General features: G+C 36.7%; 2 protein-coding genes across 4 annotated transcripts in view; both read left to right on the forward strand.

The window, feature by feature from the left end:
- WDR35 (WD repeat domain 35) overlaps positions 1 to 8,951 on the forward strand; it is a 54,533-nt gene extending 45,582 nt beyond the window's left edge. For all 3 annotated transcript variants that reach the window (XM_034659869.1, XM_019794964.2, XM_011219427.3), the window contains 7 exons: positions 448 to 580; positions 2,628 to 2,738; positions 3,624 to 3,788; positions 4,655 to 4,795; positions 5,415 to 5,571; positions 7,727 to 7,967; positions 8,269 to 8,951. In XM_034659869.1, coding sequence (XP_034515760.1) covers positions 448 to 580; positions 2,628 to 2,738; positions 3,624 to 3,788; positions 4,655 to 4,795; positions 5,415 to 5,571; positions 7,727 to 7,967; positions 8,269 to 8,419 — 1,099 coding nt within the window. In that variant the 3' untranslated portion in view covers positions 8,420 to 8,951. The remainder of the gene's footprint in view (positions 1 to 447; positions 581 to 2,627; positions 2,739 to 3,623; positions 3,789 to 4,654; positions 4,796 to 5,414; positions 5,572 to 7,726; positions 7,968 to 8,268) is intronic.
- Positions 8,952 to 14,512: 5,561 nt separating this feature from the next.
- TTC32 (tetratricopeptide repeat domain 32) lies at positions 14,513 to 19,473 on the forward strand. Its single transcript, XM_002914994.4, has 3 exons — positions 14,513 to 15,017; positions 18,382 to 18,548; positions 19,293 to 19,473. The coding sequence occupies exons 1-3, from the start codon at positions 14,866 to 14,868 to the stop codon at positions 19,418 to 19,420; spliced, it is 447 nt and encodes a 148-aa protein (XP_002915040.1). The 5' UTR covers positions 14,513 to 14,865; the 3' UTR covers positions 19,421 to 19,473.
- The last annotated feature ends 4,535 nt before the right edge of the window (positions 19,474 to 24,008 follow it).

Below are 24,008 nucleotides of genomic sequence, written 5' to 3' on the forward strand. Positions count from 1 at the left end.
GATGCACGCGGGGGAGTGATAGATCCTTAGATAAGTGCTGTAAAACTTTGGAGTTTCCATACTCACAAAATGTGCCTAGCTTCAGGCAGCTTTCTACTGTTTAAGACCACAGTGTGCATTTCAAAGACATTGTATGATTTATTTCTGAAGAAGGTAAGAAAAGCATTTTATGTTTGCTTGTTTTATTGTAGATTATTTTCAGAAATCGCTGACTTTTTTTTTTTTTTTTTAAGATTTTATTTATTTATTCGACAGAGATAGAGACAGCCAGCGAGAGAGGGAACACCCCCCCCAATTTATATGCTTCAAAGACATACTGTAACTGAAGGTGGTAACTAGAATAATACTAGTAATTCTAATGAAGGAACATTTTTGGTGAAAATGCTTATTTACCAGGAGATTCACATATTCACTTAAAAGTTTTTGCTTTTTTTTACTTTTCTATAGGTTGAATGCTGTGCAATATTATGTACAAGGCCGGAACCAGGAACGTCTAGCTGAATGTTATTATATGTTGGAAGATTATGAGGGATTGGAGAATCTTGCCAGCTCACTTCCAGAAAACCATAAGTTGCTTCCAGTGGGTATTACAAATTTTAGTTTTTAGAGTTGTCAGGTTATTTTATAAGGTTTTTATGTTATAGTCAGGAAATATCCTCTGCCACAAAGAAAATTTAAAATGAATCTGTAATCTTGTAGTTTCTTAGATGTGGAACTATACTTTTAATTATTAAAACAATATGTCAATATTACAGAATATTTGAAAATGGAGGGAAAATTAGCCATATTCCCACTACTTTAACATGTTCACAATCTACTGTATTCTTATCAGTTTTATAAAATTGCTTTTAAAGTTAGCTGAACGCATGAAATGTTTCCAGTTAGAATGATTTCTTGTCAGAGATTTGCTTCAAAATGATCCAAGCTGGGTCTGGGGATTAGTGTGTATGTATGTTTTTGAAATTTGCTGTAACAAAAGTTTAAAAAGATAGCTTGACTTTTATTAGGTTATATTAACAATTAAGTATTTAATGTTAAAAAAAGAAACAAAAAGAATTTTCTGGAACTTTGTTTTGAATGTTCTTTTTAAGCGTCTTAATTGTTGAATGATGTTAATGAGTTTATATTTTATTTGTTTCATCTAAAATGTAAATCACTGAGTTGTATAATACCTCTAGAGTTAGCATCTCTCCACTGCAGGGTCTGGACATATGTCAGTTGTGAGTTCTACCACAGAAATTTTGTCAGTTAATAGATGAATGAATAGTAGAATTCTAGTAATTCGGTTTTCTCTAATGTGAATCAGAGCAGTTATTCCTGTAATAATGGCATTTACAGGTACCTTTATTCTTAGTCCTGTGCTTTCTTGAGTAGGAAAGAAACTGAAATTACTTATAATCCTGGCTATTGGGACAGTGTATCCTATATTAATGTTATCTATTAGGTGTGTCTGATGATGCAGAAAAGAATGTTGCTATGGAATATCCAGGAAAGTATTATTACTGAGTAGATACTAAGTAATTATAGCTATAATAATAAATAACTAAAATGATTAGAAAATTTTAGTAGTGCAAATTTTAAATCAAGTTTTTGGAGGGCTTTTTAATAATATGGTAAAATATGGTAAAATTTAATTTTTTTTAGTATTGCAAACTTTAAAAACTAAGTTTTTGGAGGATTTTTTAGTAATATGGTAAAATGTACATAATATTTAAGTGGGAAATTCAGGGTGTGCAGAACTATATATAATAATCACAATACATACAGCAGCTCACACATACATATAGATTCATAGGACAAAGATGTTAGGAAATTACGTCAGACTGTTGAGATAGATTTCCTATGAGTAACTTTACATTTTTGTGCTTTCTAACTTTTTTTCTTTCTTTCTTTCTTTTTTTTTTTTACCATGAGAATGTGTTACTTTATAACCAAGAAAATACAAATATTACTTTTAAAAAGATAATTGGATCCAAAATGTACTTTTATGGTTTTCCCAAAATACTTTAGAAGTGAGGGTGGGGAGAGAAAAACTCTAGGCAAGTAGATACTCAGAAAGAAAAAGAAAATTGATTTTCTGAAAGTGGAGAGTAAGCCACATGGGTATGGTCAGTTTTTGTTGTGGTCTCTCTCCTCACCACCACCCCACAGGGGAGTTGGATCCAGCTTCCTAAACTAACAAATGGCCAGCTTGTCTGGGGCGTGTCTTTGGAGAGGTACGTGAGAGCTTTGTGAATGTAAGATTTCCCTTAAGCCTCTAACGATGACCATTGATCATACCATTGGTTGCCCTAAATGTTTTTTTCACACACTACAATGGAGTTTGTTTCCGAACTTGACATTTCTGTAAAGTTGCTACTGTACTGGGAGAAGACGAGTGGAGTATGTTCAGGACCTGGTTAAAAATCAAGTCTGTGGCGTGAGCCAGTGAAACACTGGCTTTATAGAAAATGATGCCTTAGCATCCTTTCTGGTTTGTAGTCTCTGTCCCTGTGTATGTTTTAACGAAAAATGACTGTAACCACCGGTACATTTAATATTCATATGTCCCTATGGAGTTTTATAAATGAAAATCTAAGTGATTTCCTTGGTCTCTGAAATCTGAGAGTCATGTTCTGTCCTTACAGGAAATAGCCCAGATGTTTGTGAGGGTTGGAATGTGCGAACAAGCAGTGACTGCATTTTTGAAATGTAATCAGCCAAAGGATGCAGTGGATGCCTGTGTGCATCTCAACCAAGTAAGGAACTGAACGTTAAAGTCCCCGTTCATCCTTTCCGCCTGTCGCCCATGTAGGGTTGAGGTGAATTTTGTGAAAGGAGCTAGATACTCTCTTACTTTGCTGAGGACCTAGAAAATGTTGGAGTTTGCACTTACCTCTTGAAGTGCTACCATTAAGGGTGACCGCTCATAACTAACTCAATATGGGGACAAACCCTGTGCTTCTAGTCTGGCAAGTTTTGTCTGGAAGTAATTTCATAATCTTCTGTATTTTATTAGGGTTTTGTTTCCAGAGAAGGACTAGTTAATGGTCATTGCAAGAGGAAGGAATTGAGTTACTTATCAGTATTTATTTTGGCAAATCTGTTTTCCTGTCTCTTTATAGAAAACATATATTTGATATTTTTAAGAGTTGGAATTTAACTAAAGTGCAGAATTGTGGAAATTGCTGAATATCAGCGTATTCCTTTAAGTATTGAAGTATTTTATAAAGCTCCATTGGCTTTTTAAAATAACTTTTAAATGTTAAATCTGATGGGACATTTTCTCAACTGAAATTGCATGTTTTGTTTTACTATAAGCAAATGTAGCTTTCTCTCACTCCTTGCTGGTCCGAAATTGAATTATAATATTGTGATTATAAACTTTGAAGTTTTCCTTTTCCGATGTACGTCTTAAGCAAATCAAAGTCTTACATCATTTAATCATTCTGATACATGTTTAGCTTATAGAACTTATAATTGCTCTGATTTTAATTAAATTTATTTTAAAAAACATACACTAGTTTTTAAATTTTGATGTAGGGTTATTTATTACTATAAACTTAAAGCTTTATTGTTTGAATTTTATGACTTCTGTGAGTGTAAGTGCTTGGGAAACTGAATGGTATATTTTTTCCCCCTAGTGGAACAAAGCTGTTGAATTGGCTAAAAATCACAGTATGAAAGAAATCGGACCCCTGTTAGCGAGGTACGCATCCCATTTATTGGAAAAGAATAAAACTCTTGATGCCATAGAACTCTATCGGAAAGCCAACTACTTTTATGATGCTGCTAAACTGATGTTTAAGGTAATATAATAATCTTCTTGAGTATTTGGTATGTTCTAGTTACCAATGTTGTGTATTAAAGAACACATTTTCCATTTTCTTGGAAAACAAATACTTGTCATAGCAAAATCCCTCTAGTTTTATTACCACTATAGCTATGCATTATCTTAGTATTATTACCTTTTACTAAAAAGGCTGTTTATTAATGTTAGTACCTTATCGATACCTAAACAATTGAATATTAATACTGAAGTTAACAAAAAATTATAGAATTTTCAGGGACCATAAACGTACAAATTCCCTTAACTGGGAATTAAATCCTGTTGATAATAGAATTTTGAGTCCTTTTAAATGTACACATTTTAAAGACATTACAGTTTTTTCATAATATGCATTTGGAGGGAAGATGATTAGTATGGTATTAATGTATGCAAAATTAACATCCTATTCTGTTTTTTTCCCATTTGAGTTAATGAAAAATGGAAAATTCCCCTCAATCTTCTAAATAAATCTTTATTTCTGAAGGCTGTACCATGTAAAAGTCCTGTTATTTCAGTATACTTGGAACATCACCTTTAAAATCTTCTTACGGAAGATGCTACCCCTTGCATGAAAACTTTCTTCATTGTGACTTAGTTATTTAAGAGCATTTGTTATTTTCTGAAATTGTTATGAGTTGTAACTCCATGGCTAAATGCTAAGGAAAGAACGGAGTCCTTATAAGCTAAAGAAAAGAAAATGGGTTTTAAAATATTTATCATAAGTGGGTGGTATTTATGTTCCATCCTACTATTTTTCTCTTTTTATTAAAGATCAATTTTCAGAAATGATTGTACAAATTATATTTGATTAAGGAATGTCTTCCCATATTCTTTAAATGTTTAAAGATTGCAGATGAAGAGGCAAAGAAAAGAACCAAACCTTTACGTGTCAAGAAGTTGTATGTCCTATCAGCTTTACTCATAGAGCAATACCATGAACAAATGAAAAATGCCCAAAGAGGAAAAGTTAAAGGAAAGAGCTCAGAGGTAAGGCAGAACATTACAGAATGTGAAATCATCTCATGTGTTTAAGAAAAAAAGAAACTATCAAACTTCTCATTGTGGACAGGCCATTTAATTTGCTTGTTTGCATTTATTTTCTTAAATGATAAGAGGAAAAGGAATGACTGACTTGGAATTAATACTCAAATTTAGAAATTTCTACTTAGGAATATTGAACATTTTCTCAGCAAGACTAATCTGTAGCCTTTGCTTTCTAACCGGTGAGTTTTAGAAACATTCCTAGAATATGTATATTATTTTATGTGTAAATGAATCTCTTAGTAAGTTTATACTCAGTTCTATTTTAAAATGTGACCGCACCTGAGTCACAGTGATTTGTGTGTCAGACCCCCACGAGGTACACTTTTACTGTCTTACAATTTTATTTGTCAGTTATACCTCAGTAAAACTGGAAGCGATTTTTGATTATACTGGCTTAACAAAGATGAATTCTAATGGAGACATTAAATCTGCAATGACAGTTTTGTAATGATAAAATCCGCTTACTTGGATATTTTAATGTATGACCGTTTCAGAAGCTATCTTTATTGGAATGACTGTCATGGTTGTGCTGACAGAAAACGTGGGTCTGCTTGACTCATAGGCCACTTCTGCTTTGGCTGGTTTGCTGGAAGAAGAAGTTCTGTCTACAACTAGTCGTTTCACAGATAATGCTTGGAGAGGGGCTGAGGCTTACCACTTCTTTATACTGGCACAGAGGCAGCTCTATGAGGGATATGTTGACACTGCACTGAAGACAGGTGGGCATATGAACTAATGTATATAAGATGTATAAAAATGATCAATTGAATATGAAGGGCCAGCTCCTTCAGATTGCCCATATATTAATTTCAATAAATCTTTTATGTATGGGTTTATTTTCATGTTTGAGGTTTGCTATCTGTAATTTGTTTTGTGCATTCCCCTTTTTGAAGCACTTTTAATTTTTTAATACATAGAAAGTAATAATTACTTTCACTATCTGTAATTTGTTTTGTGCATTCCCCTTTTTGAAGCACTTTTAATTTTTTTTAATACATAGAAAGTAATAATTATTTTCACATTTAAGTTCACATTAAGTTCACATTAAAATCAAAAGTTTGAGATAAGCAAAAAAAACCCCATCTATAGCATTCACTATTCTATTTATTCAAAGTTAAACACTTAATAGCCCAGTCCATCTGCTTTTGAATATATATAGACATTTGTTTTTTTTTAAATATCAGGAGTATAAGAGGCCATACTTTTATGTCCCTTTTGAAAAACATTATGATATATTGTAAGATATTTCCATATTAATAGCTTTCCATAGCATTTGTTTTTTATTAAAATTACACTGGTGTAAGAAAAAATGACATGTAACAGTTTAAGTCAAAACAGAAAAAAATACAAAGAAAAAGGTAAAATAATCTAATAACTTGTAAAATAATCTTATAACTCAGAAGTAATGATTGCTAACATTTAGGTGAACTTCCTTTTAGACATTTCTCCATGTCTATAAAATTGTAGATAGTTTTCCTTAAAATAATATCATATATGTTGTTCAGGAACTTGCTTTATACCCTATGGTGAATATTGCAGTCATATTTCCATGTTGATGAACATAGATCTGTGTTACCATTTGTATTAGCAAGGGGACTGTAAAGTTCTTTTCTAATTGGTTATTAGTTATATACAAGAATTATTTTTATTTTTGTATGTTTATCACTGACCATTTAATTTTAACTGATTACTCTGTGGTATAAACTATGCAATTATGTTTAAAATGGTTGTATTTTATATAACCTATACACAATTTCTAGACTTATAAGACAAATTAGAACTTTTTTTTTTTTTAAAGATTTTATTCATTCATTTGACAGAGAGAGAGACAGCCAGCGAGAGAGGGAACACAAGCAGGGGGAGTGGGAGAGGAAGAAGCAGGCTCCCACCGGAGCAGGGAGCCCGATGCGGGGCTCGATCCCAGGACCCTGGGATCACGCCCTGAGCCGAAGGCAGACGCTTAACGACTGAGCCACCCAGGTGCCCCAAGACAATTAGAACTTTAACTTAGAGCTTTCACCTACCGGGTGAAGAAATCCACATACAGTCTATTAATTCTGCAGTACATTTTTAAGAAAGATTATATCTCTAGTATAGAAAAAGTGAAAATAAGATACGGTAGCTGTCAAAATAACTTTTCTGAACTGACAACTTAGAGGCTCATTGTCACTTCTTTTTTCTCAAAGAAACACAAAGAAAAAACATTCATGCTGCTTTGCTTTTTTGCCAAAAAGAAACATGATATTATCTTGAAAATTGTGACTAACGGTATAGTATTAATTTACTTTTTCTGGAATGCCACAGAAATTTCTGATTATATTTATATGAAACAAAAGCTATGTTGCGACAGAAATTTTTATTTATTTATTTATTTATTTATTTATTTTTTTAAAGATTTTATTTTTTATTTATTCGACAGAGATAGAGACAGCCAGCGAGAGAGGGAACACAAGCAGGGGGAGCGGGATAGGAAGAAGCCGGCTCACAGCGGAGGAGCCTGATGCGGGGCTCGATCCCATAACGCCGGGAGCACGCCCTGAGCCGAAGGCAGACGCTTAACCGCTGTGCCACCCAGGCGCCCCAGAAATTTTTATTTTTTGTCTGTGTTTATTTCTAACTGGCACAGCAAGTGCATCGTTTGGCGGTGGTTATTTTTGTGGCACCTGAGCTGTTGGCTAGTGTTACAGAACTGTGAGATCACGTAACTTCCTTCCTTCTACCAGTGCTTCGATTGCCCGCCGCTGGTTTTTTTTTTTTTAAGTTTATAAAAGTTCATGTAGGTTAAACTAAAACAGCTTAACACAGATTCTTTTCCATGCATGATCATGATATTATGATTACTTTTCAAGATCTAAATTGTCCTCTTTTTCCTAGCTCTTCACCTGAGAGACTATGAAGACATTATCCCTGCCGTTGAGATCTACTCTCTGTTAGCACTCTGTGCATGTGCCAGTAGAGCTTTTGGTACTTGTTCAAAAGCTTTTATTAAACTTGAATCTTTAGAGACCCTCAGTGCAGAGCAAAAACAGCAATATGAAGATCTTGCTTTAGAAATCTTCACGAAACATACTCCAAAAGATAATAGAAAATCTGAATTGGACAGCCTTCTTGAAGGGTAGGCTGATTATAATTAATGTATATCATTCACCCTATTAGAAACTAGGATTTCTATAAGTGTAATAGTGTGATATAATAATTTAAGCACTAAATTTTGAAGTAATTTACCTTAAGATTATACCCTCTTTTATTTAGTCCTGTAAGTATATTAATGCTTAATTTTCTCATTATAAGAAAAGTTTTTAATTGAAAATTGCCTGGAGATGTTTTTCATTCCTTAGTTTTTTAAGTGTAATAAGTAGTTTGAGTAATTAGAAGTTTTAAAGTATAATTCATTGTTTTTCTTCTTGTTTTTACAGAGGGGAAGGGAAGCTGCCAACTTGTGTTGCCACAGGAAGCCCAATCACCGAGTATCAATTCTGGATGTGCAGTGTATGCAAGCACTGTGTTCTGGCTCAGGAAATAAGTAACTACAACTTCTGTCCCTTATGCCATAGTTCAGTGGGATAAAGAAATGACAAACTGCATGTAACTGTAAAATATATGTAGCATATATACATAGCTATGACTGTATATATAATAAGATTGATTTTCATACATTTTATATGAAAATCAGCATCATTGTTTCATAGTTGTATTGTTACACAAAATTATATGATTACATAATACGTATACGAATATATATAATATAGATGTTATATATACATAATTTATATATATAATTTTGTGTAAATATCCTACTATGAAATAATGATGCTGATTTTCATATAAAACGTATGGAAATCCACCTTATTTCCTGTATTTCTCTTTGTTATGATTACATGGTACTACGAAAATACTCCAAATAAGAAATTTTTCTCACAGTTTCAAGAGTACTAATTCATCAAAAACCTTGGGCGGGGGTGGATAAGGGAAGCATGGGAGTGGGACAAAGTTCAATTTAGGGAATTGACATAACCTGTATTAGAAGGAGGTTAAACAATTGTAATACTAAAATGAGCTCTATTGTTAGCTGTATTTCATTAAATAAGTATCAAATTTTCTTCTGTATTTTATTTTCAGAAATGAGAAGGCACTTTAAGATATTTTTTGTAATTTGCATTGTTTCTAATAGCCTTATTTTTTATGTAGCTTTTCCTTTTTTATCTACCCTTTTAGCCTCATCTGAGAGATGGCATTTAGCATTACTCTTTATATTGTGCAGAAAACTCTGCTCTATTTATAATGATAATATTTATACAACAACATCCATTTTGTAGTTAAATTTTAATTGAAATATTGTCTCTAAGCAGAGCCCTTCATTTAAACAACTCTAGGGTGTGGGGAGTGATTCTTTCTCCATAATGTGTCTGTTTTGACTTATCATTATTAATTAAAAAAGAAAAAATTGTAAACAGCAATGGGTAATTTCTTACCTGTTTTATGTAGCTAATATCTCCATTTATTTATCATGAACTATGTCCTTTCATTTTGTGGCTACAGGCTAGACTCTGGCACTGTGTCATCACCATTGTTTGCTGAAGTTTGGCTGATGTTTAGTAGAGGCAATAAATAAAGAGAAATAGGCCACATTGCTATTGCAGCTGCGATACGTAGGTTAGTCCCCTTGCTCAGAGTGCTGTTTTGGGTGCTTTAGAGACACATTAGGCCTGTTGCAGATTGAGAGTAGTGAGCTCTAGGAAGAGGTTTAGAGCCTAGATGAGCTTTCAGTAGTGGGCTCATGTGCCTAAATAAAATGAGAGGACCAGAAGTCTTAGAAGTATCTGTCTGTGTTCAAGGGCCTTGTGGGGAGTTACCGTGATGCAGTGTTGGGCTCCAAATATACTACCAAGCCAGCCATTCCAGAAGTCGTGGAGCAGAAAGGGGTACAGACCGATGAGGATGCTTTAAATATCATTGTTTATTGAATCAATTTGAAGTGCACAGTGAGGAACAAGGAGAAAGTGGTTGGGCAGATTAACACTGTGGTTAGTGTAGGGTGTCAGTGGGGTAGAAAGATTACATTACCTGAATCCTGAGTTCTGTTCTCTTCTTGTGTCCTGACTCCCATTCTGCCCAGTCAGCTTCCCCCTGATAGTATGGTTGTAAAGAGGACCAGAGCTGAGGTTTGAGCCAGGCGGCCCAGACATAGGGACTGTGCCTGAAGCTAGTGATGGACACCTGCTCTGTAGAAGAGACTATGGGGCGAGTATACCAGGTCGCAGCCATAGGTTGCCAGTTAGCTTGCTGAGCAGTCATGGATTTGATTGGATTGTATTTCTTGGGCAGAGGACCAGCCAGAATAAGTGTCACCAATGGCTAATTGTATCAAGATCTCACACATATCGAACATTTTATAGGTCTCATGCATATTTAGTGCGTCACGAATGGTACATTGGTTGCCTTTTGTATTTTTAGTGCCTCTTTAATATGTGGTATGGTCATACATATATACCCTACTTACTTTGTCTAACACACCTCATTATTTACCTGCTTATGTAAGTTTAACACAGTTTCATCTAACTGATTTGTTTTCTTCTATGATCAGAACAGAATATTCTTCCAAATCGGAAAATCACATACTAACAAAAGGATCAGTCCTAGGGTATATGTCTCTTATTGAACTTAATTACATCCTTTTTTTCTTTTTAAAGATTTATTTATTTATTTGAGACAGAGAAAGAGAGGGAGGGAGCATGAGTGGGAGGGGCAGAGGGAGAGGGGAGAGAGTCTTAAGCAGACTCCACGCTGAGCGTGGAGCCCTATGTGGGCCCGATCTTACAACCCTGAAATTGTGACCTGAGTGGAAACCAAGAGTCAGATGCTCAACTGACTGCACCCCTTACTTACATCTTTCTATAAGACTTTCTGTTTTCAGGATGAAGCTGTTCTCCGCTTCGTCAGTGGCAGAGAAATTTTTAGGGATGTAGGGTGAAGGATTCCTGTGGGACTGCATGTTCAGAGTTGTGATTCTTCATCCATTGTTTAATTCCTGATACATCTTCTTTTTCTTTTCCTTTCCCATCCCAGGAATCAGCTGAGAACTCAGATTGTTATTCCTCTAGACCGCCCTGTACTTGTTGATTACACTCCCAGTAGCTTTAGCTCCAAAATCAGCTGTTGGTTCCTCAGGCCTTTCCTAACATACCTTTTGGGAACTCTCTTTTGGAGCCTTCTCATTTGCCACTAATTCCATGTTGCTTGAACCCTAGAATTGTTCTTCCAACAAATTATTTCAGATAGATCCTGAGTTGCTATCACTGCTTCTTTTCAGTTTAATTCAGAAATCACAATCTCTGAAAACAACTGTTATGCATTGTATACCTAATTATCACATATATAGATGTGTGTATACATACATGTATAAACACATATAAACAGACATATCTTTTCTACTATTGGGAAAGCTTATGCCTGTTTGGGATTTATGTCTCTGAAAGTTTTAGTGATCTGCCATAATGTCTTGGGGACCTTTGTCTTGTTTAAAAATAGTACTAGGGAAAGACCTATAATATGAGTTGACCTAATTCGGTTTATTCAGCATGAAGGAAATTTCAGGATAACAACACCAACAAACTCTCCTGATGAAAGGAGTAAAGACAAGCAAAATCGTTTATATGTAACAAATACTTGGGGAGAAGTTGGACAGAATGAAACATATATTGAAGACAGTATAATGAAGCAGTTTATTGTTTCTCTTCCTGTAAGAAGCCTGTACTGACTCCATTTAAGTAATGCTGAGTTGTTTTTTATCACAAAACTTGGCCTGAATTATGTGAAGTTTCAAAGAAGAATTATATTACATTTCAGAGTTTCAAAATTTGATAGGCCAAAGTATTGAGATGATGGGACCAACTGATAAAGTTTATAGTGATAAGGAATGTGCTTATCAAGCAACATAATAATATTTTTGACCCGCTTTCAAGCACGAATGCTGATTTTATTACACATTTTTTTTGGCTAAAATACACTTTGAAATGATCTTTTTGTATTCCAAGAGCTGAAATTTTAGGTTTTATGTGGCGTTAAGTAAAAAGAAAAAAAAAAAAAGAAAAGAAAATAAGTATTGAAGTAAAAATGAACTGTGTTTATACCATTTCCTTTATCTACAACTAAGGATAACATGGTATTTGTCTTGTTTTGATTTAAATATTTTGGTGGGGGTTGGTTTGGAGAGCGTTGGGCTTCAGAGAATGGATAGGGGAGAAAGGGACAAGGAGGTCCAGTAGATGTATAATGTCATTTTTTGCTACCAAACAGAAAAACAACTTAGAAAGGTACTGGGCAAATGTCAGATGACTGGAAGTTGCAGTGAATTGCTCTAGAAGTCATACAGAGTTCTCATTTAGAAATGGGGGAAAATTATTTTACCAGACTTTTAAAGGAACATAGGAAGTACTTATTTGATAATGTTACAGCTCTAAGATACTGCTACTGAGTGTCTAAAATGAAAATGGCAATATTATGTTGCCCCCTACTGTCTATTCTTATGATTATTCTTGTTATTTCTTCTTTAAGAAATTAATGCTTATTTTTTGAAAATAAATATTTTTAGAAAAGTAACATATCCATGGTTGAAAATGACAAAAATACATAAGTATTTATGAGAGATGAGAAGTGAAAATGGTCTTAATAACCTCTTTAAAATGAAAGGCATTAATTTATGTTTTAGTTGAATTTAGGAGAAGAAAAAAACAGGTCAAACTGAAGAAATTGCTGTACTTTAAGTTTTCTCCATGACAAGAGCTATTCTTAAAAAATTTCTCTAAAATTAAAAGAAAAAGTAGACATGAAGAGGCTTAGAGTTAATGTTTTATTTACTCACTTATTTGGCATAGCTTAAATTTCTAGTTCATAAATCTAGAGAAAAATGGGATACTGCTCACACATCCTGTAATAGCTAAAATTAAAACTGCCAAGTATTGAAAAGAACATGGAGCAGCTGAAACCCTTATACACTGCTGCTGCAAGTGCAAAATAATAGACCCACTATGAAAAAGTTAAGTTTTAGAAGTTCCCTATATATTCTGGGGGAAAAAATATGTATGTATATGTGTGTGTGTGTGTGTGTGTTTTCCACTTCTCTAGTCAACAAGTGTGAAGCTTTACTGAGGCCCCAGGGTCATGGGGCTCAAGCAAGCTGCGGCCCTGTAGGGGAAGGAGGAGCCCAAGGAGGGGCCTTATTTGACTTTCTTCTCAGGGCATGTGTGGGTGGTGTGGCCACATTGTTGCAGCAGTTGACAGAATGAGGTTGCAGGCGAACACAACACTTTCAGCAGACCATCTTATTGCAGCTGTATTTCTGGGTGAGCTGGCAAAGGGGAGGCTTGTTGATGCCACTCTCCAGGCAGAACCCCACCTGCAGGTGAAGATGGATGTGAGAGGGAGCGACCCCAACTGAGCCTAGCCCCAGCACAGAGATCACAGGGTAGGCCCTCCAGTGTCCTATAGACCAGAGCTTCTCAAGTGTGACAGAGACACCATGTCAGAATCCTTTATGTGCCTTACTGGTAGATGGACACACCAACCCAGCATCTCCCACATTTCCCTTATCAGACACATGATTTTCGGATATTTTCTCCCGTTCTCTGGGTTGTCTTTGTACCGTTTATTGCTTTTTAATGCACAAAATTTTAAAGTTTCATGAAGTCCAATTTGTCTTTGGGGTCATATCCAAGAATGTCACAAAGCTATTGTCTTGTTTTCTTCTAAAAATTTTATATTTCAGCTATTGCATTTAGGTTTTTGATCTATTTGGAGTTAATTTTTTTTATATGATGTTTCCATCTAACTTTATTCTTTTGAATGTGGATATCCAGTTTTTCCAGCAACATTTATTAAAAAGACTGTCTTTATGCTAATACCACAGTGTTTTGATTGCTGTAGCTTTGTAGTTAAGTTTTGAAATCAGGAAGTGAGTGTTCTTTGTTATTTTCAAAATTGTTTTTGGCTGTTTGGGATCCCTTGAAATTCCATATTAATTTTAAGATGGATTTTTCTATTTCTGTAAAAAGTCAATTGGGATTTTGAAATGGATTCCCTTTAACTTAATGGTCCCTTTAACTTGAACATGGCATATGTCTTTCCATTTATGTGTAATTTTTAAATTATTCAGCAGTGTTTTGTAGTTTACATTGTAAAGTCTTTCACTTCTTGGTTAATTCCTAAATATTCGATTCCTTTTTGATGCTATTATGAATAGAACTATGTTCTTAGAAATCTCCTCTCTGGGTTGTTTTTTTACATAATTTTTACTTAAACATACTGTACTTAAAAGATTACTATCTGGGTTTCCCTTTGGCATTAATAGCCAGGGAATGTAAACTAACATAACAGACCAGACTGACAGCAAGTATTATTTAATGGATCTTCACACTATTCCAGAGGTTTGAGAAGTGTGCAGTCTAGGCTCTTGGAGCTAATAAATGGTAATCTGAATTCGGACAACTCAGCTCAAGGGATTTCCAGTGTCTCAGAGTAACCGCAGCCTACTCAGATCACCCACTACCAGGTGTTTTGCTAAGAGTGGACGCTGCAACCCCGAGGGGCGCTACAATCAATCTGCGGGCCCCTGAGCCATTCCTGAGACAAACCAAGGTCTACTTCCGGCATGGTGAGGCTCCCTTCCCCCACAACTCGCGTAACAAAGGACAAGCTCTTGGCAACATCAGTCCACGGACTCGGAAACCAGTTTGGGGCCATCAATCTACTACTTTTCTGGAAAACGGAGCAGGCGGTAGCAGCAGTTGATAACACAACCGCACTTCAGCGGGATCGGGCCGCCTGAGTTCCCCGCCAAGCCTCGTGTTGATTGATCTCGCGAGATGATGGGTCCTCGGAAGACACAAACCTCCCCCTTAGTAAGCGCCGAGGTTTTGCTGTCAAATTCCGGGAGTGCGGAAGTGGCTCTGTGGTACCGCCTGTAATCGCCCAGAAGTCAACCCCTTTTCTACGCGGAAAGCTAGGCTCCGACCGCTATGGATGGACAGCAAGGGCAACAAAGTCACGGAACGTTGACACTCGCCCAAGCTCACTTCAAGAAGGGCGAATACGCGGAAGCCGAGGCGCTGTACTCCGCTTACATTCGCCAGTGCGCCTGTGCAGGCCCCGTGGGAGCGGCGCCCGGGAGGTAACTATCGCGAGAAGTGGGGCGTCGGCGCCCCGGGAGGTGGGAGGTAGGGGTCGTCAGGTCCTTCGGTCAGCCTCCTGAGCTCCCCGGCACCGAGGATGCAGCGGGCGGACTGTTTGTCTTTCCAGAAGGTCGGCGAGGAGCGCGTTCCTCCGGGATACCCGGGGCGCTGGCTGCCTTCCCCCTGGGGGTTCTCCTACGTTTCTCACTGACCCAAGACTTAGAGCGGATAGGGCTTTTCCACCTGTCATTTTAACAGGCGGATATCTGAGACCTGGAGACGGCGAGGTGACTCGCTGGTACATGGGACCGCGACTCCAGCCACCACATCACCGCAAGGGTGTTTCGTTTTTCACTGTGTGTGTGTAGTGAGGGAAGATATCACTCGGCCTAAATATTACCGTTTCACCCACACATATCCACGAATATTTAAAAATGCATTTCTAAATATTAAGGATTCTTACGGAAATAACCACAGTATCATTATTATCACATGATTCCTTAATATGAAATATGCAATCAGTGTTGGTTCCTGATTGATTAATAACGTTTTTGTTTGTGTTTTTGTTTGGCTGATGTGTATTCTAGAAGTTGGTTCAAGTCAGGATGCACCCCAGGTCCTTTAATCTATAAGGCTCCCCTTCTTATTTTTCCCTTGAGGTTTGTCGAGGAAGCCAGTTGTGTGTCTTGAGAGCTGCCCATATTTTGGATTTGCTGAATTCAGACCCCTGATGTCATTTAATACGGTCCCATGTCTCCTACACTGCTTGTGAGTTGGTAGTTAAATCCTGAGGTTTGATCCAATTCAGGTCCGGTATTATGGCGAGCGTATGTTTTAGGTAGTGCTGTGTACTTCTGTCAGAAAGCATGCAATGTCTTTCTTTTTGAGATACTAGTGACCTCACCTGCTAATACCTGCTTGCACAAAGTGCCTTGGTTTTATGCCTGGTTGTGTAGCATTTGTTGGTCCTCCAAGTTTTGCCTTGTTGATGGAGTGGTGTGGACTAGGATGAGAAAGAACAGAGAGCAGTGGAATGAACAGCTTTTTGACAGTTCTGAATTGTCTGCAACATCACTTCTCTCCCTTCAATGACTTGGTTTTTCTTGACAGGATGCCAGTTTGTCTTTTGTATGAGGCTTACATATCTTCTCCTGTTTGTTAAACTCATGTGGAATTAAACCAGAAAAATAAAATTGCTTTCGTATTTTGATAATACACTAAGGTAACAGTTAATAGAAATTTCTGAACAGGCAACAAGACAGTAGCACCATCCCCTGAGCCTCCCCCATGCCAAAAAAAAAAAAAAAATGAGTAAACGTAGAAAATGTAGTTTTCTATCATTTCAAGCTCAAAGAATAGACTTATAGGTTTCAAAAAGTATTCATCAGCAACAAGTATACAGACATCATCTAGTCTCCTTTGCACATTCAGCCAAAAGCACCAATGTATGTTTATAGCAAATGTAATATCTGCCTCTTCGCAAAGCAGGAAAGAAAACCTGCCATGGTTTCTAGAGAGTTGCTCAGCATGCCTGAATGAACCTTCTAATGTCCTTATAGTTCTGAAATTCTTCTAGGAACTCATGAATTTAAAATGGATTCTGTCATTTCAGAGTTTTTCCTTAAATATATCTTTTAGCTTAAATTTATTTTTTAATTATTTAAAATAATGGGTCACTGAAACATTTTGAAGAAGCATTTGCAATTTTTGCATGCCTGTCGCTCTGAATGGTTTATAACATTTTCTTTTCATATCCGAAAGTGCAGCCTTCCACTTTTTTTGCTAAAGTTTGCAAATGCAAAAAGAAATCCACGTTTGTATTAGCAAGTTAAATTCTAGTGTAATAAATACTATCATTACAAAAAACTTAGTATTATCAAAAACACTTTGGCTTCAATGATTAACCCATCTCTTTAAAATACGAAGCAGTTTCCACATGAAAAGTAGGCTTTTAGAATTTGTTGTAATGAGATCTAATTCTAAACCGAACATTCTATGATCCTATGAATATAAGAAACTCATAACACAGTTTCAAAGCTTAAAAATTGAATGTCTAAAACCTTCCTGGAGTCCTGAGGCTGCATTTTTCTTAAAACCTTTTACTGGGTAGCAGTTCACCTACTATTATAACAGAGAGAGTTGAAGGGAGTGTGTACTCCTGTTCCCCAGGTTTCAGCAATTGGTGCTAGTGGTGTCCAGCAGTATTCTTGCACCCAGTCTCTGTCATACATCCCAGAAACAAGTTTTCTCATGCTGCAGTAGTTCTGTCCATCATTAGTGAACTTAGACTTGAAGGAGACCCCGGAGAGTAGTACCTCTCGTGGCAGCAGTTGTTGCCGTGCCTGTCAGATCTCAAGGATCTAGATACTAACAGAAGTCTCTTTTACTAGCATGGACTGCAGTCACGATGTTTTCTGAGGACTGTACTTTGCACGACGGGCATAACGAAGAAATGACGGATGACTGTAGCCTGTGCCTTTTCTGTTTGGTTCAAATGTGTGAATACCTTTGGGGGAAAAAAAAGGAAAACAGAATTGTCTCTGACATGGAGCAGAGTCCATTAATGTTCTCTGTGCAAACGAATCGTCTGGCAGGGGAGGGGTGACCTACTGAGCTGGTGGTGGCTGGTCGGAGCTGCCCTTACTGGAGACTCTGCCCACTCAGAGCTTCTGGGGCAGCCTCTGGAGCCTTCAGGAACAGAGCCTGTTGGGCACACAGGACCCCCAGAGTGAACCTGAGCCCCAGTGTCCTCGTCGCAGGAGGCCAGTGTGGCCTTGGGGTCGATCCCAACTCAAACGAAAGGGAAGGCAGCTCTGTCCCCTCCTTGGGTGACAGCATGTTGAATTTTCACTTACAGTCAGCTTGTATTTCTTTATTGGTGAAAAATGATTTAAAATCTCATTTTTGGTGGGATCACTTAAAAATTTGAGAATAACATTGGTGATTCACTTTGTGATATGTCCATTGCAAACTGGAACTCCGGGGGCCTTTTCCTCCTTGCTCAGCATGAATCTGATCTGTCTTCTTTGCCCTGATGCTGCCTGCTTAGAAAATGAACAATCATTTGAATATCACATTCTGCAAAACAAGTTGACAATGCACAGGGGCTCTGAACACACTTTAAAATCAATGTGTTTTTCGGCTGACAGGGTAGCGCTACCATGCTACAAAGTAGGTAATGAGATTAAACAAAAATTGATTCCGCTGCTTTATTTCTTTGCCCTTCATTTCTTCAGTTTGGTTTTTCGGCGTAGATACCGCATGTTCCAGGCTACGAAGTTTGACAATACCCAAAAGAGAATGAAAGTGGAAATGAGAGGAATTTGGTAACACACGTTCTTAATGTGAACTTTTTGTTTCAAGCAAATGCAGCCCTGAGGATTTGGCTACTGCATATAACAACAGGGGGCAAATCAAGTACTTCAGGGTTGATTTTTATGAAGCCATGGATGACTACACGTCTGCCATACAAGTCCAACCCACTTTTGAAGTACCGTATTACAACAGAGGGTTGATACTGTATAGGCTGGGTAAGAATTTTTTTTTCTCTTTAGTCCTTGACTGTGTTTTATGAATTCAGAGCTGTCAAATGTGAAACTAATACAGTAATCATCAAGTCTTAAAGTTACGTAAAATTTGGGTGGAGAGCCCGGAACAAAGGAAGCCTTTATTTTAGGCTTGCGGTAGGCTTTAGAGACCACAGTGGAGCCCTGGGGTGGGGATTGGACCTGGCGCTGGATGAGGGTGACCCCATTACTTTGTGCCTGTGCATTCCCAACTGCGAAATGAGGACAGTGCTGATGACCACCTGTGAAACTTTTCTGAGTTAAAATTTTCAAAGGCACACGAGACAATATAAAGTGAAGGGGTTTTAGATCCTTGGATTAAAGGGACTGTAGGTACTGTTTCTTTTTTAAAGTGTTAGAAAGAACACTAATTTCCTGTTTCTTAATTTTACTGTAGGTGATAGGATTTTGTTGAGATTTTATAATGATTTATGCTATTTCCCTGTTAAATTTCAAGAAATAAACCCAGAGCTAATTTTAAGTGTTCATTTAAAGCTAATTTAAAAATTTAATTTTAATCATTCTATAAGGATATGCAAAATTACTTTGATATACACATCCATGTATCGTTATTAAGAGAAAATCCTTTATTAGGTGTGGTTGAAAGCTCATAAATATAAAGGCATGTGTATCTGAACTTTGTTATGAATAATGTATAGAAATACTCAGTTTTATTACTCTTTTTCATTTTTTGGGGTTCTGGTACAGGATACTTTGATGATGCTTTGGAAGATTTCAAGAAAGTATTAGACTTAAATCCTGGATTTCAAGATGCTACTTTGAGCTTAAAACAGACAATTCTAGACAAAGAAGATAAACGAAGAAGAAATTATTGAAAAAAATTATTGCAAGTTTTAACAATTAAAATATTGACTCATGATCCTTATAATACCTGGCATCTCATTCCTTATAATGTAAAGTAGGTGTTGAACAATTTTTTTTGGTGTTGAACTATTTTTATTTATAGTTAAGATAAAGAGATTCATGCATTAGCACTGAAAGTTAAATAATATATTTAAAGTAGTTAATTTCAGATCGAATAACTATATTGAATAAGTATGCTTTTCATAAAGTGTAAATAAATAATAATGCATAGTCATATGTTATCACAGTAAAATATTTAAAGAAATGTGTGGCATTTTCTTCAGTACAACTATATTTTTTGTTATTTTCATTCCCAACTTTTTATTTAAAAAATTTGACATCTGGACCAAGCCACCCAGGTGCCCCTTCTCTTGGCTTCTATTCTCTTTTCCTTACTCTTGACTGGGGTCAGATGTAATTTGAAAAAACCAAAAAGCAAAAAACAAAACAGAAACCCCCCCAAAAAAAAACAACTCTGTAAAATAATTTATTTGTTTCTTGGATTCAATGATTCTTCATCCTTTATCAGAAAAAAATGAAATCACTGAAGGTCAGAATCAGCACTTGCTGATTAGAACCCAGATACTTATTTTTCTTTTGTCTTATTATTGGAAATAACTGAAGGATAATATATTTTTATGTCTTGGTTAAAACTTTAGGCATTACCCAGATTCTAAATTTCTGATTTACTAAGTAATACCTTTGTTATGTGCCTTCAAGATATTCTTTTATGTGTGCTATTGCTCAGATTTCTCTTATTTTAGTATTTCTACTAAAGAAGTACCCAAACTGTTCCAGCTTTTCTCTCTGCAAAAACAAGGCAGAAAATTGCGGTTTGTTACGAAGTAAGGTAAGATAGAGTAAATGGATGGAAGTTACTTTTGATCTTAGAGAATTACTCTTACACTAATTGAAAGCCTGGAGCTATTTATGTTTTTTTCTGAAATCTAGAACTGAATGAAGCCAACAGACTTCCTTTATGATCGCAAACTGCAGTCTGCTGGTGGAACGGCAAACTCAATTTCCCAGTCACCTTTAGTCACTACCTGTTTGCCCTCTCCTGGATTTTCTCTGGTTTTTCTGTCTTTCACTGGCTTCTCAAACCTCCCCTCACTCACTACATAGTCTTGGCCCCCGTCATTTTGCAGGTCTGAAGTCTTTCTCGGGTGTGGCGGATGCCAACCTACTTTCAGGGCAAATCAGTTTGGCATTTCCGTGGGTCTTAGTGTCTTCTCTGCCAAGGCTAATCCCCCTTCAAACTTTAACTCAGAGTTTCTAAACCTCTTTCTTGCCTAACAACCTTAATTTGTCCCTGAAAATGTTTCTAAGTGAAAAGCCATTACATGAAAAAAAAAAGCCATTTATTTAATTTAATTTAGTTTAATTTTTAAAAAAAGAATTTATTTATTTATTTGACAGAGAGAGAGAGAGAGTGAGCACAGGCAGGGGAAGTGGCAGGCAGAGGGAGAGGAAGAAGCAGGCTCTCTGCGGAGCAGGGAGCCTGATGTTGGGCTCAAACCCAGGACCCTGGGTTCATGACCTGAGCTGAAGGCAGACGTTTAACTGACTGAGCCAGCCAGGTGCCCCCAAATCCATTAATTTTAATTGAAAAAATTATGAATTCCATTTTATCCCAAGATACCCAAATACTTTTCACAGATAGAAAAATATATTTATTGAGTGATGAAGATAAGTGTATATAATTAATAGCAATTTGAAATTATATAATTACATTTCCAGCAGTTACATCCAGTGTAATGGCATGAATGCTTCCGGCACTCATTTTTCTCTTTCTGTACTACTTTTTTTTTTTTTTTTAAAGATTTTATTTATTTATTTGACAGAGAGAGACAGCGAGCGAGAGAGGGAACACAAGCAGGGGGAGTGGGAGAGGAAGAAGCAGGCTCCCAGCAGAGGAGCCTGATGTGGGGCTCGATCCCAGAACACTGGGATCACGCCCTAAGCCAAAGGCAGACGCTTAACGGGTGAGCCACCCAGGCGCCCCATCTGTACAACTTTTAAAACCAATTTTTCAAGGTTTTTGGGTCTTGTCGTCCTCTTGCAAACTGCACTTACTGAAGTTATAACAGAAAAACAGTTTGGGGCAAATTACAGCATCCTTCACAATACCAAAGAGCTTACAGACAAAACCGACAAAACAGATGGAGAGTCCTGAGGGATCTTCTCATCCAGCCAAGTAGCACAGCACCAGCGCGCTGGGGAAATGGGCGGGTGTGCCTCTGCCTGAAGCCATGACACCGAAATTCACCTCTATGTATTTAATTACTGTATCTGAGTGAACAGGTTGCTATTTACAAAAATTGTGGACAAACACGTGGTATAACTTTTCAAGATCCTAGTGAAAACTGAATGATCACTACATGAACTAAGTGTGTTACTGTGATAGCTTCTAGATAAATTCATGCTTTGGTGTTTTCTACATTTCTCAAAAGTGGGACAAATTATGGGAATGGGATTCCAGTTTAAATGGCATAGAAATTTAACAAATCTCCTTTGAGATTTGTTAAATTTCTCATCTAATGTTAGGGGACTTAAAAAAAAAAACCCCACTGTTGCATTCTTTACAAAAAAGGAAAGAAGGTGAGAAATACAATTTTTTTAGAGAAGCAAAGCAATTGGTAAGATTTTAAAAATGTAGTTTATATCTCTTAAAATCACAAGGAGATAAAAGAATACAGCCATGTAGCAAAAGACAAACCCACGAGGGAAGCCCCAAAAGCAGAAATTATGAGCTGTGAAGGGACATGAATACAGTGAGGGAAGCACTCAGCAGGGCGCTCCCAGGCTTGTGTCTGTCAGCATCTCATCTCACATGCAATAATGCAGGGAAAAAGTCTTATTTTTCATAGAGGATGAAGCTGAGGCTAAGAGATTCAGTAACTTGCCCAAAGTCATGTTCCAAAATCCATGAAAACATTTGGAACTGCAGTTAGTATCGATTGATTTTTGTTGTTGGCATCAACTCAAAGCAGACATGAAAACTCTTTTTTTTTCCCTTTGATCCTGGTACAAAATTTAAATTGCTTGTAAGTTGTTTTAGCATCCATCAAGGTGAGTAGCAAAACAATATTAAAATTAGTTTTTAGCATGGAACATTACTGCGATTATAGACTTGCTTGTTGGTAATTTTCCTTCCTGATTGAAAACAGACACAGGAGATGGTGAAAAGCAGATTAATATTAAGAGCAAACTCCATTTGGAAAATGGAGAGCCTGTGCTGCCAATATGTAAATTTGTATCTTATGTTAAGAAAAAGTATCCAACATCTATAAACAAGGCAAAAGGGAGATTGCATATCCTTTCAATATGATACTGAGCACAGCCTAAAATCCACCCAGGGACTATTTAATTCTCTGAGATTACATATAATTTACAGATTTTTGTCCAGAGCAGATGCAACGGGTTTCTTTCTGGTAGAAATGATGACCGTAAAGATCATGGTATCATGGTTTTATCACCCTGGAGGACATTAACTAGTTTTGATTCTAGGTTAACCTAGTGACTTGATTCCGCAATTCTTCATCGACTCTAAATACTCAGTTCCTGAAATGCTCTTTTACCATCCTGGTGGTTTTCTCATTCATGAGTCAAATAGACATTTGTCATGTGTTCATTCTGTTTTCTTAGAAGAGTCATGCTTAGTTTTAAACAATTTATATTTGACACTTCTATTGAAAAAACAAAACCAACTTTATTAATAGAGTTTGCAATTATATAGTCTCTTATTTCTCACAGGACTAAGAGAAAAGATGGACTGGAAGTTTCTACTGCCTGTTTATTTGAAATTTCAATAGTTCTTGCTTGGATTATGAGAAGTGTAATTGAGCTCTGACTGAAGTAAAGTATAGGGAAGGCCTTAACCTTAAATCACAACACAGGTAAGTACTCCTTTGAAAAGTAGGCAAAAGCACAGAGAATGTAGAAAACAAAAGTCCCCACCCTCCACCCCCAGGCCCTTTCCTGTTCTCACGCTGCAAAAGGAGCCACTGTGAATTTTATCTACCCTTCCAGACCTTTCTCGATGTACAAATACACAGACACATGTATGCATGGACATGCACAGATTAATGGCATACATACCATTATTCAGTAATTTAAATTATTGATGATCTTGGATATTCTTCTATGTAAGAACATAGAAATCGGCCTCATTCTGCTTGGACCCATGATTTAAAAAAAACCACATTAAGAATGCTTGCCAATTTTTTGTTATAAAATTAATAATGCATATGGTAATAAAAATTAAAACTGCACAGGAGGGATAAATGGGGACTAAGACCCGCCCCCCTTCCAGAGGTGACGGCTTTAACCAGAACAACTGGAAACAAAGCGTCAAACCGCTCACTTCGCTGTTCCCACCGCTCACATCTTTAAAACATTAGTTTGAGTTCTTTTCACCACCTTTGTGGATCCGTGCCCTTGAGGCAATTTTAGCCAGTTTGTACCAGGAATACCTCTGAGGATATCGTCTTGGCACCACATTTCCTGAACCTATTTCCACCTCTTGCTCTCTTTAAACGAGTTGCCACGGTGCAACCT

The sequence above is a fragment of the Ailuropoda melanoleuca genome, chromosome 4 (assembly GCF_002007445.2).
Source record: "Ailuropoda melanoleuca isolate Jingjing chromosome 4, ASM200744v2, whole genome shotgun sequence".
NCBI lineage: Eukaryota > Metazoa > Chordata > Mammalia > Carnivora > Ursidae > Ailuropoda > Ailuropoda melanoleuca.